Source organism: Pelophylax lessonae, assembly GCF_965119305.1.
Source record: "Pelophylax lessonae genome assembly, chromosome: 11".
NCBI classification, from domain to species: domain Eukaryota; kingdom Metazoa; phylum Chordata; class Amphibia; order Anura; family Ranidae; genus Pelophylax; species Pelophylax lessonae.
In genome coordinates this window covers 212,385,844-212,398,833 of record NC_138778.1, presented here as the reverse complement: position 1 = coordinate 212,398,833, position 12,990 = coordinate 212,385,844, and the positions used below count along the sequence as shown (strand labels likewise).

Genomic DNA, 12,990 nt, shown 5'->3' with positions numbered 1-12,990 from the left:
TCGGAGGGCATGCCCCGGTGACATAACTGGCTGCATCCAGGGTGAATATTTACCTATATTACCTATAGGTAAGCCTTATTTTAGACTTTTTGTTGTTCAGTCTTTTAGTCATGTCCGACTCTTCATGACCTCAAGGACTATAGTGCGCCAGGCCTTTCTGTCCTCCACTGCCTCCCGGAGCTTGCTTAACTTCATGTTCATTGTTTCGATGATGCTCTCAATCCATCTTATTTTCTGTCATCCTCTTCTCCTTTTTCATTCCATGTTTCCAAGCATCAGGGCCTTTTCCAATGAGTCCTCTCTTCGCATTAGGTGGCCAAAGTATTCGAGTTTCAGCTTCAGGATCTGTTCTTCCACTGAATATTCAGGGTTGATTTTGTAACGGAACCGGACACCCCTGTACTGGGTACCTCCGTTGACGGATGCTCCTAGTGCTTTCCGAGGGCTCCAAGCACTCCACCAGACACCGCAACCACTTCAGACCCCACGAACCGCGGCAGCTTGGTTAGGGTCTCGCCGTCTCCTACCCACCCTGGACCTACGACAAGGCTTCAGGTTCCTATGGATAAACCTCTGTTTCCCCAGAGAGTGCAGCAGAACAAGCTCTTACACAAGCTCTTACAATAGCTTAGTGATTATCCAAGGGAGTATGGAAGACCATAGCAATCCCTTGCAGCATATTCCCCCAATAAGAGACAGGACTCTAGAGTGAGGGTGAAGTAACTCTAGAACTCCTTTATTGAACAGACTTATATACAGTTTTCACCCACAAGGTTACCGCCTAGGTTGACCTTGTTGAAGACTGGACGTGATATTCACAATCCAATAGGAACAGAGTTTTACACTCTCATACAGTGTACACAAAAATATACAATGTGGGACAATCCCCCCTCCCCCTTAGCATCCAATCCACATACCTATATACATCCCATAATAAGTTTCTCTTAAGGTAGACAGAAAGAACAATGTGAGGTCATTAACATTTAACAATGGAACAGACAGGTAAACTTTAACACAATACACATTCCCTTCCAATACACAAACAATAGGGAAGTCTGCGAATGACAGTCTTTGTGTCTCTCTCACAGCCAAGCATGGAATACACTGTGTAAGGTGGTATTAAATCTTCATATTTCTATACGAAGATTTTGCTGACAAATATTGAAGCAATCCAAACCATTACTTATCTGTCTTTAACTCATAGTGAAGGTAAGTACCATCACAGATTTCATTCAGGATTGACTGGTTTGACCTTCTTGCCATCCAAGGGACTTTCAAGAGTCCTCTCCAACACCATAGTTCATAAGCATCAATTCTTCGGTGTTCAGCCTTCCTTATGGTCCAACTTTTACAGCCATAGGTTATTACTGGGAATACCATAACTTTGACTATACAGCACTTTGTCGGTAGGTTGATGTCTCTGCTTTTTTAATTTCTAGGTTTGCCATTGCTTTCCTCCCAAGAAGCAAGTGTCTTCTAATATCATGGCTACAGTCACCGTCTGTCGTGATGTAGGAGCCAAGGAGTGATGGGACCGGTTGCCATGGTCTTAGCTTTTTTAGTGTTCAACTTCAGGCCAGCTTTTGCGCTCTCCTCTTTCTCCTTCATTTAGAGACTCTTTAGTTCCTCACTTTCTGCCATTAGTGTGGTATCGTCTGCATATCTCAGGTTGTTGATCTATGTCCCTGCGATCCTAATTCCGGCTTGTGAGTCATTGATCCTGGCATTTTGCATGATACTCTGTATATAAGTTGAATGTAGGGTGATAATATACATCCTTGCCCATTCCTTTCTCAATTTTGAACCAGTCAGTTGTTCCATGTCCTGTTCTAACTCTTGCTTCTTAACTTGCATACATGTTTTTCAGAAGATAGGTGAGGTGGTCTGGTATTCCCCCTTTCTTTCAGTATTTGCCACATCTCGTTGTGATCCACACAATTGAAGGCTTTACTATAGTCAATAAAGCAGAAGTAGACATTCTTCTGGAAATTCCTTGCTTTCTTCACGAGCCAGTGAATGTTTGCAATTGGATCTCTAGTTCCTCTGCCTCTTCGAAATCCAGCTTGTACTTGTGGTAGCTCTCAGTTCCCATGCTGCCGAAGCCTAGCTTGTAGAGTTTTCAGCATAACCTTGCTAGCGTGTGAGATGAGTGTGATAGTACGGTAGTTTGAACATCCTTTGGCGCTGCCCTTCTTTGGTATCGGAATGTAAAACCTCTTTCAGTCCTGTGGCCATTGTTGAGTTTTCCATATTTGTTGGCATATTGAGTGCAGCACTTTAACAGCATCGTCTTTTAGGATTTTAAATAATTCCGCTGGGATACCATCACTTCCGCTAGCTTTGTTATTAGCAATGCTTTCTAAAGCCCACTTGTCTTCACTCTCCAGGATATCCGGTTCAAGGTCAGTGACTGCATCATTGTGGTTATATGGGACATTCAGATCTTTCTTGTATGGTTCTTATGTGTATTCTTGCCATCTCTTCTGCTTCTGTTAGATCCTTGCCATTTTTGTGCATTGTGCCCATCTTTGTAGAAAACTTTTCCTTGATATCTCCAATTTTCTTGAACATCGTACGAGACCCAGCAATGAAAACCATCTCAAAGATGAAGAAATGCAAGAAAGCAAACTGGCTATCTGCTGAGGCCATAAAAAATAGCTGAACAAAGAAGGAAGGCAAAAGGCAATGGAGAAAGGTGAAAATATACACAACTGAATGTAGACTTTCAGAGGATAGCAAGAAGAGACAAAAATACCTTCCTAAACACTCAATGCAAAGCATTAGAGGAAAACAACAGAATGGGAAAGACTAGAGAGCATTTAAAGAAAATTTTAGGGTTACCTGTAGGTAAAAAATCACTAAGCGAGCTTTATTCCTGTGTCATGGACTTGCAATAGTGTTTTGCAGCTTACCTGTTCCTTTATGTCTGTATTAGAGGTCAGACTTCACTTCTGGTTCCTTTTTATCACCTCTCCTTCCTGTTCCTGCCCCACCCCAGGTCATCACAGGAAGTCTATATTAACCAGTGCACTGCAGGTCTGCTTTGCTGTTCAACAGTGTTTGTTTCCTGTCTACCGTGTGCTTGATCTACCTTTCTGTGTACCAACTTTGGCTTGTCTCTGACTATTCCTGTTTACCTGTTACCCTGACCTTTGGCCTGTCCCTTGGTTACCGTCGTCTGCCTGTTACCCCGACCTCGGCTTACCCATCACCATTCCGTGTGTCCTGAGTGGCTGCTTCCCTTCTCTCCCTACGGAGCATGACCCGGGGGACCCCTGGTGCCGGGACCTGGGCCCAGCTGCAGCCAAGTCCATCCTCACCACTAGAGGCTCTGGCGAACACCTGCTGGGTCTTAGACTCCGCGCCCTGGGGAATCTTGGGCTCACGTTCCCGTCCATCCGCAGCAGTCTGCTATCGGGTTCACTACCTTGCGCTGCACCCCTGCCCCCAACAGGGTGCAGTTGTCACCTGGCCACAGGTGACCTGACATCCTGCTTTAAAAAAACAAAAAAAAAAAACAATGTTGAGTGAGACTGAAGTAAATAAAGCTTTAAATTTAAAATATTTTGTAAATTCCAACCTTCTTGGTAATTACAGTAATTATTTTTTCCAGTGAGGTCTAAGACTTTCCATTTTTTTTTTCTTTTTTTATCCTTTGCTAATTTGGAAGTGTCTTCCATGGCAAACATGTAGGGCTTTGCTGTAACATGTCTACAAACTGATGATCAATTAAGAATGCGCGCAGCCCCTGTCTAATTGTTTCTGCAGTTGTCCATCAGGAAACCCCTGTGGAATGCCAGCTATCTTCTGCGCCGATGCTTGGAGCCCTCTCTCCTCTGTGTAATTTTCTCAGGGCGGAGGGAGTCCCATCTCTTGGCTGTGTGAGACTCGTGCCACCTGAGCCAAGGATGAGGCAGAAACTCTGGCCCAGTGCCCAGGCCCCAGAGGGGTGAAAATCCTGATGTTCTATACATAGATTGGGAACATGGTTTTGTCTGTGTGCCTGGCATACCATCAGGAAGATCTCTACTTAAGTAAACAGTGTGTAGACCAGGCGGCTGCATGGCTATGTGGAGCAGGAGTGCCCTGGAAGGCATGGTTCATAGGGTGCCACATTGCACAACAGACTGAATGTGTGGCGAGGATGTAACGTAATATGGTTGCTATACATAGAGAACATTGATATTCACGCGGCTGAACAATTTTATTGATGCAGTGAAGTATATTGAGAGAAAACAAACTTTCTCTTTCGTTCATTGAAGGACACAGCTTCTAAACTTTTTAACCATTGGGTTATATGGCCCCCTACAGGAGTAGGACACTAGGTAGAAAAAGTCTGGCTATGCCTATAGGCAGTCCCAGGGGGTATACTCCCTCTCTCTGCTATAGGTACTCAGTTTTTTTTTCTGCCTTGTCAGGAGTAAGAACCTAGTTCCTTGCTGGCATCTCTGGTCCTGGCATTTTTTTCTTTTTAGATAGAATTTTTTCTCCTGTTTTTTTTTTCCCCTGTGAGATCTACAATCAACTTCTGGACTGGGCGACGGGCTGGATAATCTAGATCCATTGGTCACCCCATTCTGCCCAGCAGGCGTGCGCAGAACTCAGCTCTGCGCTAGGTCGGCCGCGACATAGCTCTACCGGACGGGGGCTGGCCTGCGAGTTAGACGCCTCGGGAGGTCGCATACGACCGGGTCTCGGCCCAAGTCGAAGCATTCCTCCTGGCAGACAGCCCCTCCATTTCAATAGAGAGGAGGTTCTGTCTGGAGCGGTGCCCGCATGGTCCCGCATGGTTCCTGGTATGGTAAGTAACTGTCCCCCCTCTTCTCCTGGAGGGTTTTGGGATGGACATGGGACGGTCAGACCCCTGGGTTCCCCTCCTTCTTGTCAGGCACCCCCCTCATCGGTCTGGTGGTCCCTGTGGCCCATATCGCCCCCCATCTGCCGCCCTCCTTTTACTGATGCTGGGACTGTGGGGTGGCCTGGTCCACCGCCTGGGGTAGGGGCAAAGTGCTGTGCTGGTGCGATGGGGCAGAGGGGTACGCCACGGGCAAACCCCATTTGGGGGGGCTGTACCTGGTGGGGGCTCCTGCCAGGGGCCCCCCTTCCTGCCTGTCTCGTTTTCTGCAGCCTAGGGATTCCTCCCTGGGAGCCTCGTGATGCCACCATTTTGCTGTAGCCTTTGTGCTCAATGCTCTTTGGAGCACATTTCCTCACCTGATCCCCTCTCAGAGGGTCCTAACCATCCATCGATGCACTGATGGCGGTCCTGGGGTCGTTTGTGTGCAAGGCGGAGGTGGTTTTTGGGCGACAGGCTAGCAGAAAGCGCCCCCTGCCTCACCTGTCTCCTTAGATCCTGAATCTGATTTGGCCGCCGAGGATGTGGCACACTCTACAGGGTCTGTGACCACGTGCCCTGAGTTCTAAGATAGTGAGGATGATTCCTCCATTTCTGCAACCACGAACAAAAAGGCCCTGGTGGATGCACTGATTGTTTCTCTGCGTGAGACCTTAAAAAATGGAGGACGCAGCTGAAGCTGCAATAGAGGCTTTGGGTTCCTTTGGCACTCACAAGCCATCCAGAGCGGCAAAGGTGTTTCTTTTCCCCACCTATTTTGACAGAATTGTCGCTAAAGAGTGGGAACGGCCAAAACGTCCCCTTGTGGTCCCTAAGAGATTTGCTATGCTGTACCCCTATGAGGAGTCCCTTCTTAGAAAGTGGACTGTTCCACTGGTGGTGGACCCTCCAGTCTCCAGATTGAACAAAGCAACCATGATTCCAGTTAAAGAATCCCCCGCCTTTAAGGACCCGGCTGACAAGAAGGCGGAGGCCGACAATATGTTCACCCTGGCTGGTTCGGCACTGAGGCCAGTATTTACCATTGCACTGGTGTCGCAAACTCTGACCGAGTGGGCTAAGCTTTTACGCCGTGACCTGGAGGGGGAGCAGCTCCCCTCTGCCTTTGCTGAGCTGGCAGACCAGTTGGTCCAGGGGCTGCAGTTTATCTGTGATGCCTCTTTGGATGCGGCTCCCCTAGTTGCTAGGCTCTCTGTTTCAGCAGTGCTCCTTATGTGTATTTTTTGGCTCAAATGCTGGTCTGTGGACCAGACTTCTAAGAAGGCCTTGACTGATCTTCCTTTTCAAGGAGATCGCCTGTTTTCAACTACCCTGCATGACATCATTAAGGGTCTCACAGGGGGGAAGTGTACCTTTCTTTGTCGTAGAAATGGGCCATCCTTCTCGGCTCATAAGTAGTTTTTTCGTCCCTCAGAGGCGACTGACAAGGGATCAAAGTCGTTTAGGGCCTCCTCTGGTGGATCCAAGCGAACTTGGTCTGGCAAGTCGAGAGCGGGCTTATCCAGATCCATGGACAAGGCACCTTCTACATGAAAGTGCGCCCTCACCTGTATTGTGGGGGGATGTTTTGGCTGGTTCCCGGACCCGTGGACTTCCCTGGTAGAAGACAAGTGGGTCCACAAAGTCTTACGGTCTGGCTATAAGATCGAGTTTTGCTCTTACCCCCACAGCAAAGATCCTTCCTTCCAACTTGCGCCTGTCCCCAGGCCGCTTAAAGCCCTACGAGGCCTTGGGAACACACAGAGACACACACACAAGGGTAGAGTCAATGCATGTTTGTTTATTTCAGGAAATGTTCCAAGCATATATGCAATTTAAACAGAGAGATTGATTTCACAATAAGGGGTTTGGTTTCAGTATTACAGTCACATGTTACTTTTTGGCATACTACACAAGTTAGAGTATTCCCATAACAGACTTACTGATCAAAATATTCCCATGTGAAACTAATTCTGCATTGTCAGACATATCTGAACAAACAAGATGTTATGACTATGAATCAAGGATAGCTACATGAAAAATAGAGAAGAATATACAGCACGAAAACACCCTTAACCCTACAATCCCCTCTTTTATCATGAATATGATAAATCCCTTTAAATCACTTGGGCAACAGGCTTATCCAAGCCTGATTCCAGGCGGGGGGCACTTGTCCCCCCCCCCCCCCCCCCCCATGCGGACGCCCATGCAGGTCATATTTAGGTATGTACAGTATACTGCTGGTCTTTAAAATAACACATTTACAGCTGCAAGAAAAAGTATGTGAACCCTTCAGAATGACATGGATTTCTGCACAAATTGGTCATAAAATGTGATCTGATCATCATCTAAGTCACAACAATAGACAATCACAGTCTGCTTGAACTAATAACACACAAAGAATGAAATGTTGCCATGTTTTTATTGAACACACCATGTAAACATTCACAGTGCAGGTGGAAAAAGTATGTGAACCCTTGGATTTAATAACTGGTTGAACCTCCTTTGGCAGCAATAACTTCAACCAAACGTTTCCTGTAGTTGCAGATCAGACGTGCACAACGGTCAGGAGTAATTCATGACCATTCCTCTTTACAGAACTGTTTCAGTTCAGCAATATTCTTGGGATGTCTGGTGTGAATCGCTTTCTTGAGGTCATGCCACAGCATCTCAATCGGGTTGAGGTCAGGACTCTGACTGGGCCACTTCAGAAGGCGTATTCTCTTCTGTTCAAGCCATTCTGTTGTTGATTTACTTCTATGCTTTGGGTCATTGTCCTGTTGCAACACCAAATCCTTTTTTTCCCCACAAACAGAGCTTTCTTTTGGTGGTATTTGATCACCTGTGCGATTTTTCGATCATGCGCTATAAACAAAAAAAGAGCGTAAATTTTGAAAAAAATAACAATATTTTTCACATTTTTTTATATAAAATTCCCCAAAAAAAATGTAAAAATCAAAATTTTTAACATTTTTGGCCAATGTGTTTTCTGCTACATATGTTTGGTAAAAAAAAATCGCAATAAACGTATTTTGATTGGTTTGCGCAAAAGTTATTGCGTTTACTAACTACGGGAAAGATTTTTGTTGTTTTTTTTTTACGAGTAATGGCGGCGATCTGCGATTTTTTTTTGCGGGACTGCGACATTGCGGCGGACAGATCGGACCCTTGAATGACATTTTTGACACTTTTGGGGGTACCAGTGACATTACTACAGTAATCAGTGCTATAAATATGCACTGTTACTGTAAAAATGACACTGGCAGGGAAGGGGTTAACTTTATTAGAGAAGGAGGGGTTAAGTGTGTCCCTAGGGCTAGGGGCGTGTTTCTAACTGTGCAGGGATGTGGCTGTGTGTGTAACAGCAGAGATCAACAGTCCTACATAGCAGGACCGTTTGATCTCTGCTGTTACACAAGGGAGAATGACAGGCGGCTGTGTTTACATTAGCCGCCTGCCTTTCTCCCTTTGTAACTGACGATCGCGAGTGACCGGCGGACATCGGTTCCGCCGGTCACTAGCACGGAGGTGTCCGTGAACGAGCGGAGACAGGAGCGCGCCTCCAGCGGCGCGCCCTCGCCCCCTATTGGCTCACAGGCTAGTGACGTACCGGTACGTCACTTTGCCTGCACGGGGCTGACCGCCGCAGTATATGTACTTGCGGCGGTCGGCAAGTGGTTAAGCAGACTGTGATTGTCTATTGTTGTGACTTAGATGATGATCAGACCAATTTGTGCAGAAATCCATATCATTCCGGAGGGTTCACATACTTTTTCTTGCAGCTGTAATTATGTACTAATGATTAAAAAACTGCATTCATTTGTGTCTTTTATATCTTCCTGGAGTTTGGCTTTAAAGATTATTAGCGGCCAAATGAAACGCTTCCTATTAAAATAAGCAGAGGAAGTGTAGATACAGGATTATACTGGAAACAAGCTGATCAGATGAGCCGTTATCTGTCCCCTTCTCTATCTCCTCTAATGGTATATGCAGTGAGGTTCATTGTCACATGAAGATCTAACACTAGGATGTTTTTCTTACAGGGAGTAAAGTGGACAACAAAATAATCCCACGGCTTTCACCAGAACAGCTGCGGATTAGAGAGGGGCTCTGGGGATCCCCACGGATCCAGGCATAGGAGAAGACACAGCCAATACTAGATAAGACCAATAAGAAGAGGCGTGCAACTACAGAACAGGAGACAAACTTTGGCCGCTTCTGGAGTGGCTATGGATCCTTCCTCCGGCACTAAGAAGAAGGGAGAGAAGATCGGCCACCATAAGGAAGTGGCACCGACAGCAGCTGCAGACAGGTAATGCAGAGGTGCTCATTGGGTTTGAAGTTATTGTGAACATGTCTGTAGATTATTTCATCAAGTTATTCTAAAATTTTAAAGAAACTGCTATATGCATTGAATGTACGACATCCGAGACAACTTGGATGGGGATAGGACTAGTAGCCTCCTCAAACTACGGCCCTCCAGCTGTTGCGGAACTACACATCCCATGAGGCATTGTAAAACTCTGACATTCACAGCCATGACTAGGCATGATGGGAATTGTAGTTCCTGAACAACCGGAGGGCCATATTTTGAAGACCCCTGCTCCAATGCATCACATCTGTACCTTGTCAGAAGAAAAAGCCATCATGCAAGCCAGGTAGTGCTATGGCTGATCTCTGACCTTAACCACTTAACGCAAAGTGACGTAGATCTACGTCGGCAAACTTTGCGTGGTTATACCAGGATGATGCCTCTAGCTAGAAGCACCATCCCGGTACCGTGGTTTAGAGCCAACGGTCGGCTTTCCGTCGGTAACGACCGATGCGGCTCGGGAGCCGCTCGATCGTTACCCGGGTGAGCGGGAGGGGACGTCCCCCCCCCTCCCGCCGCCTTCCGCGGCTCTGCCCAGGTCTCCCGTCCCACCGGGAGCCCCGAGCACCCAGCCGGCGCATCCACCGGCTGGATGGAGTCCCGATCGAAGCCGGAAGCGGCTTCGATCGGGTCTCCGATGACGTAACCCGGAGGCGGCGTCCATGACGTCACTTCCGGGTTACTGTGCTGCAAAAGGAGGCAGATTTAAAAAACGGCTGTATGCAAAAATGTAGTTTTTGGCATTTTGCATACATGAAAGTGTAGTGGAGGGGTTTGGGGTCTTTTAGACCCTCGATCCCTCCATAAAGAGTACCTGTCACTACATATTGGTGTCACAAGTGATGTTTACATTGCTTGTGACAGCAATAAAAGTGATCAGATTATTTTTTTTTAAAACCTGTAATAAAGTTAATAAAAAAATAAAATAGGAAAAAAAAAAAAATTTTTAGCCGCCCCCGCCACCGTTAGCTCGCGCACGAAAGAAAACGTATGCGGAAGTCAAGCCGCGAATGAAATCGCTGTTCAAACCACACATGTGAGGTATCGCCAGAGCGTGAGCAATAATTAAAAGAAAAAGAGCTACACTCTAACTCTAAACTGGTAACCGTTAAAAAAATTTAAAGCGTCGCCTATTGAGATTTCTATTGACCGTAGTTTGTCGCCATCCCACGGGTGTGCGCAATTTTGAACCGTAACATGTTGGGTATCTATTTACTCGTGTGACATCATCTTTCACAATATACAAAAAAATGGGCTAACTTTACTGTTTAGTATTTTTTAGATGTAGTGAAATTAGATTTTTCGTAATTTTTCCAAAAAAATGGCGTTTTAAAGATCTCTGGGCAAATACAGCGTGACAAAAAATATTGCAATGACCGCCATTTGATTCTCCAGAGTCTTTGCTAAAAAAATATATATATATAAAGTTTGGGGGTTCTAAGTAGTTTTCTAGGAAAAAATACTGGTTTTAACTTGTGAACAAAAATTCTCCGAAATAGGGCTGGGGCTTAAGTGGTTAAAGAGAAACATTAAAATGCACTCAAAGCCATTTCTTTCACTTTGGGTAGAATTAGTAAGAGTTCGAACCCCAGTTAGGTGAGTCATAATCGAAAAATGTGGGAGTTATAGGAAATGTGTCCACTTGATCCGATGGCAATTGTCTAACAACTGTATTTAACCACTTACGGACTGCCAGCCACATATATACTGTAGCAGGGCAGCCCAGCTACGCAAAATCAGATACATGTACGTTCCCCAAAAAGTGTCACTCCCGCGTCAGATTTGTCCGCCGCAAGGTCGCAGTCCCGGTAAAAATTGCTGATCGCCGCCATTACTAGTAAAAACAATAAAAAGTGCATAAAACTATCCCCTAGTTTGTAAACTTTGGCGAAAACCAATCAAAATACACTAATTAGGATTTTTTTTTTTTACCAAAAGTATGCAGCAGAATACATATTGGCCTAAATTTATGAAAAAATTAGATTTTTTTTTATTTTTTATTGGGAATGTTTTATAGGAGAAAGTAAAAAAAAATATATATAATTCTTGGTCTTTTTTTGTTTATAGCGCAAAAAATAATAACTGCGGAGGTGATTACATGCCACCAAAAGAAAGCTCTATTTGTGAGGGTAAAAAAAATACATTAATTTTATTTGGGTACAGTGTCGGTGGTCCGGGCGCGCAATTGTCAGTTAAAGCAATGCAGTGCCGTATCACAGAAAATGGCCTGGTCATTAACCACGTAAGCCCCAGGCCTATTTCGGACACTTTTTGTTTACAAGTTAAAATCAGTATTTTTTCCTAGAAAACTACTTAGAAACATTATAAATATATAAAACATTATATATATATATATATATATATATATATATATATATATATATTTTTTTTTTAGCAAAGACTCTGGAGAATAAATTTTTTTTGTCACGCGGTATTTGCGCAGCTGTCTTTAAAACTGAAAAAATTGAAAAAAAAAATGGAAAAATTGTGAAAAATCACATTTCACTGCATTTAAAAAATACTAAACAGTAAAGTTAGCCCATTTTTTTGTATATTGTGAAAGATGATGTCACACCGAGTAAATAGATACCCAACATGTTACGGTTTAAAATTGCGCACACCCGTGGAATGGCGACAAACTACGGTCAATAGAAATCTCCATAGGCGACGCTTTAAAAAATTTTTAACGGTTACCAGTTTACAGTTGGAGTGTAGCTCTTTTTTTTTAACTGTTGCTCACGCTCTGGCGATCGCGGCGATACCTCACATGTGTGGTTTGAACAGTGATTTAATTTACGGCTCGACTTCTATATACGCTTTCTTTTGTGCGCGAGCTAACGGTGACGGGGGTGGCTAAAATTATTATTTTTTTTTCCTATTTATTTTAATTTTTTTTAACTTTATTACAGGTTTTTTAAAAAAAAAATAAAAATCTGATCACTTTTATTGCTGTCACAAGCAATGTAAAGATCCCTTGTGGCAGCAATATGCAGTGACAGGTACTCTTTATGGAGGGATTGAGGGTCTAAAAGACCCCAAACCCCTCCGCTACACTTCCCTGTATGCAAAACGCCGAAAACAGCATTTTTGAATACACTCGTTTTTTGAATCTGCCGCCTTTTGCAGCAGAGTAACCCGGATGTGACGTCATGGACGCCGCCTCCGGGTTACGTCATCGGAGATCCGATCGAAGCCGCTTCCGGCTTTGATCGGGACTCCATCCAGCCGGCGGACGTGCCGGCTGGGTGCTCGGGTCTCCCGGTGGGACGGGAGACCCGGGCAAAGCCGTGGAAGGTGGCAGGAGGGGGGGGGACGTCCCCTCCCGCTCACCCGGGTAACGATCGAGCGGTTTCTGAGCCGCATCGGTCGTTACTGACGGAAAGCCGACCGTTGGCTGTAAACCACGGTACCGGGATGGTGCCTCTAGCTAGAGGCATCACTACGGTATACTACCGCAAAGTTTGCCGACGTAGTCCTACGTCACTTTGTGGTAAGTGGTTAAAGTGTATCTCTAGTCACATTTAGGTTTGGGTAGAGCGAGGAAAGGTCGAACCAGCAAATGAGAGGTAATCCTTCAAAGTTGAAATCCTTCTTTAGACAGTTGTTTCTGTAACAGGTGCGCCTTTTCTATTGATGGCCTTTTCAATGAACTCCAGGATAAGCAAAGATTGTCCATAGACAAGAGGCACGTGTTTTCTTACTTGGATCTTGGTGTGCTTTGTGTGTTTCTTCCGGATCTGTGCAGTAATCCAGTGTGAGACTGCAGTGCAGGGGCTTTCTGTAA

At 45.1% G+C, this 12,990-nt stretch overlaps 1 protein-coding gene across 1 annotated transcript in view; it reads left to right on the top strand.

Moving 5' to 3' along the window:
- The first annotated feature begins 9,008 nt into the window (after positions 1-9,008).
- The window catches only part of MYLK2 (myosin light chain kinase 2), a 62,499-nt gene continuing 58,517 nt past the window's right edge, over positions 9,009-12,990 (top strand). Inside the window, exon 1 of the mRNA XM_082271657.1 lies at positions 9,009-9,146. Coding sequence (XP_082127783.1) covers positions 9,064-9,146 — 83 coding nt within the window. The 5' untranslated portion in view covers positions 9,009-9,063. The remainder of the gene's footprint in view (positions 9,147-12,990) is intronic.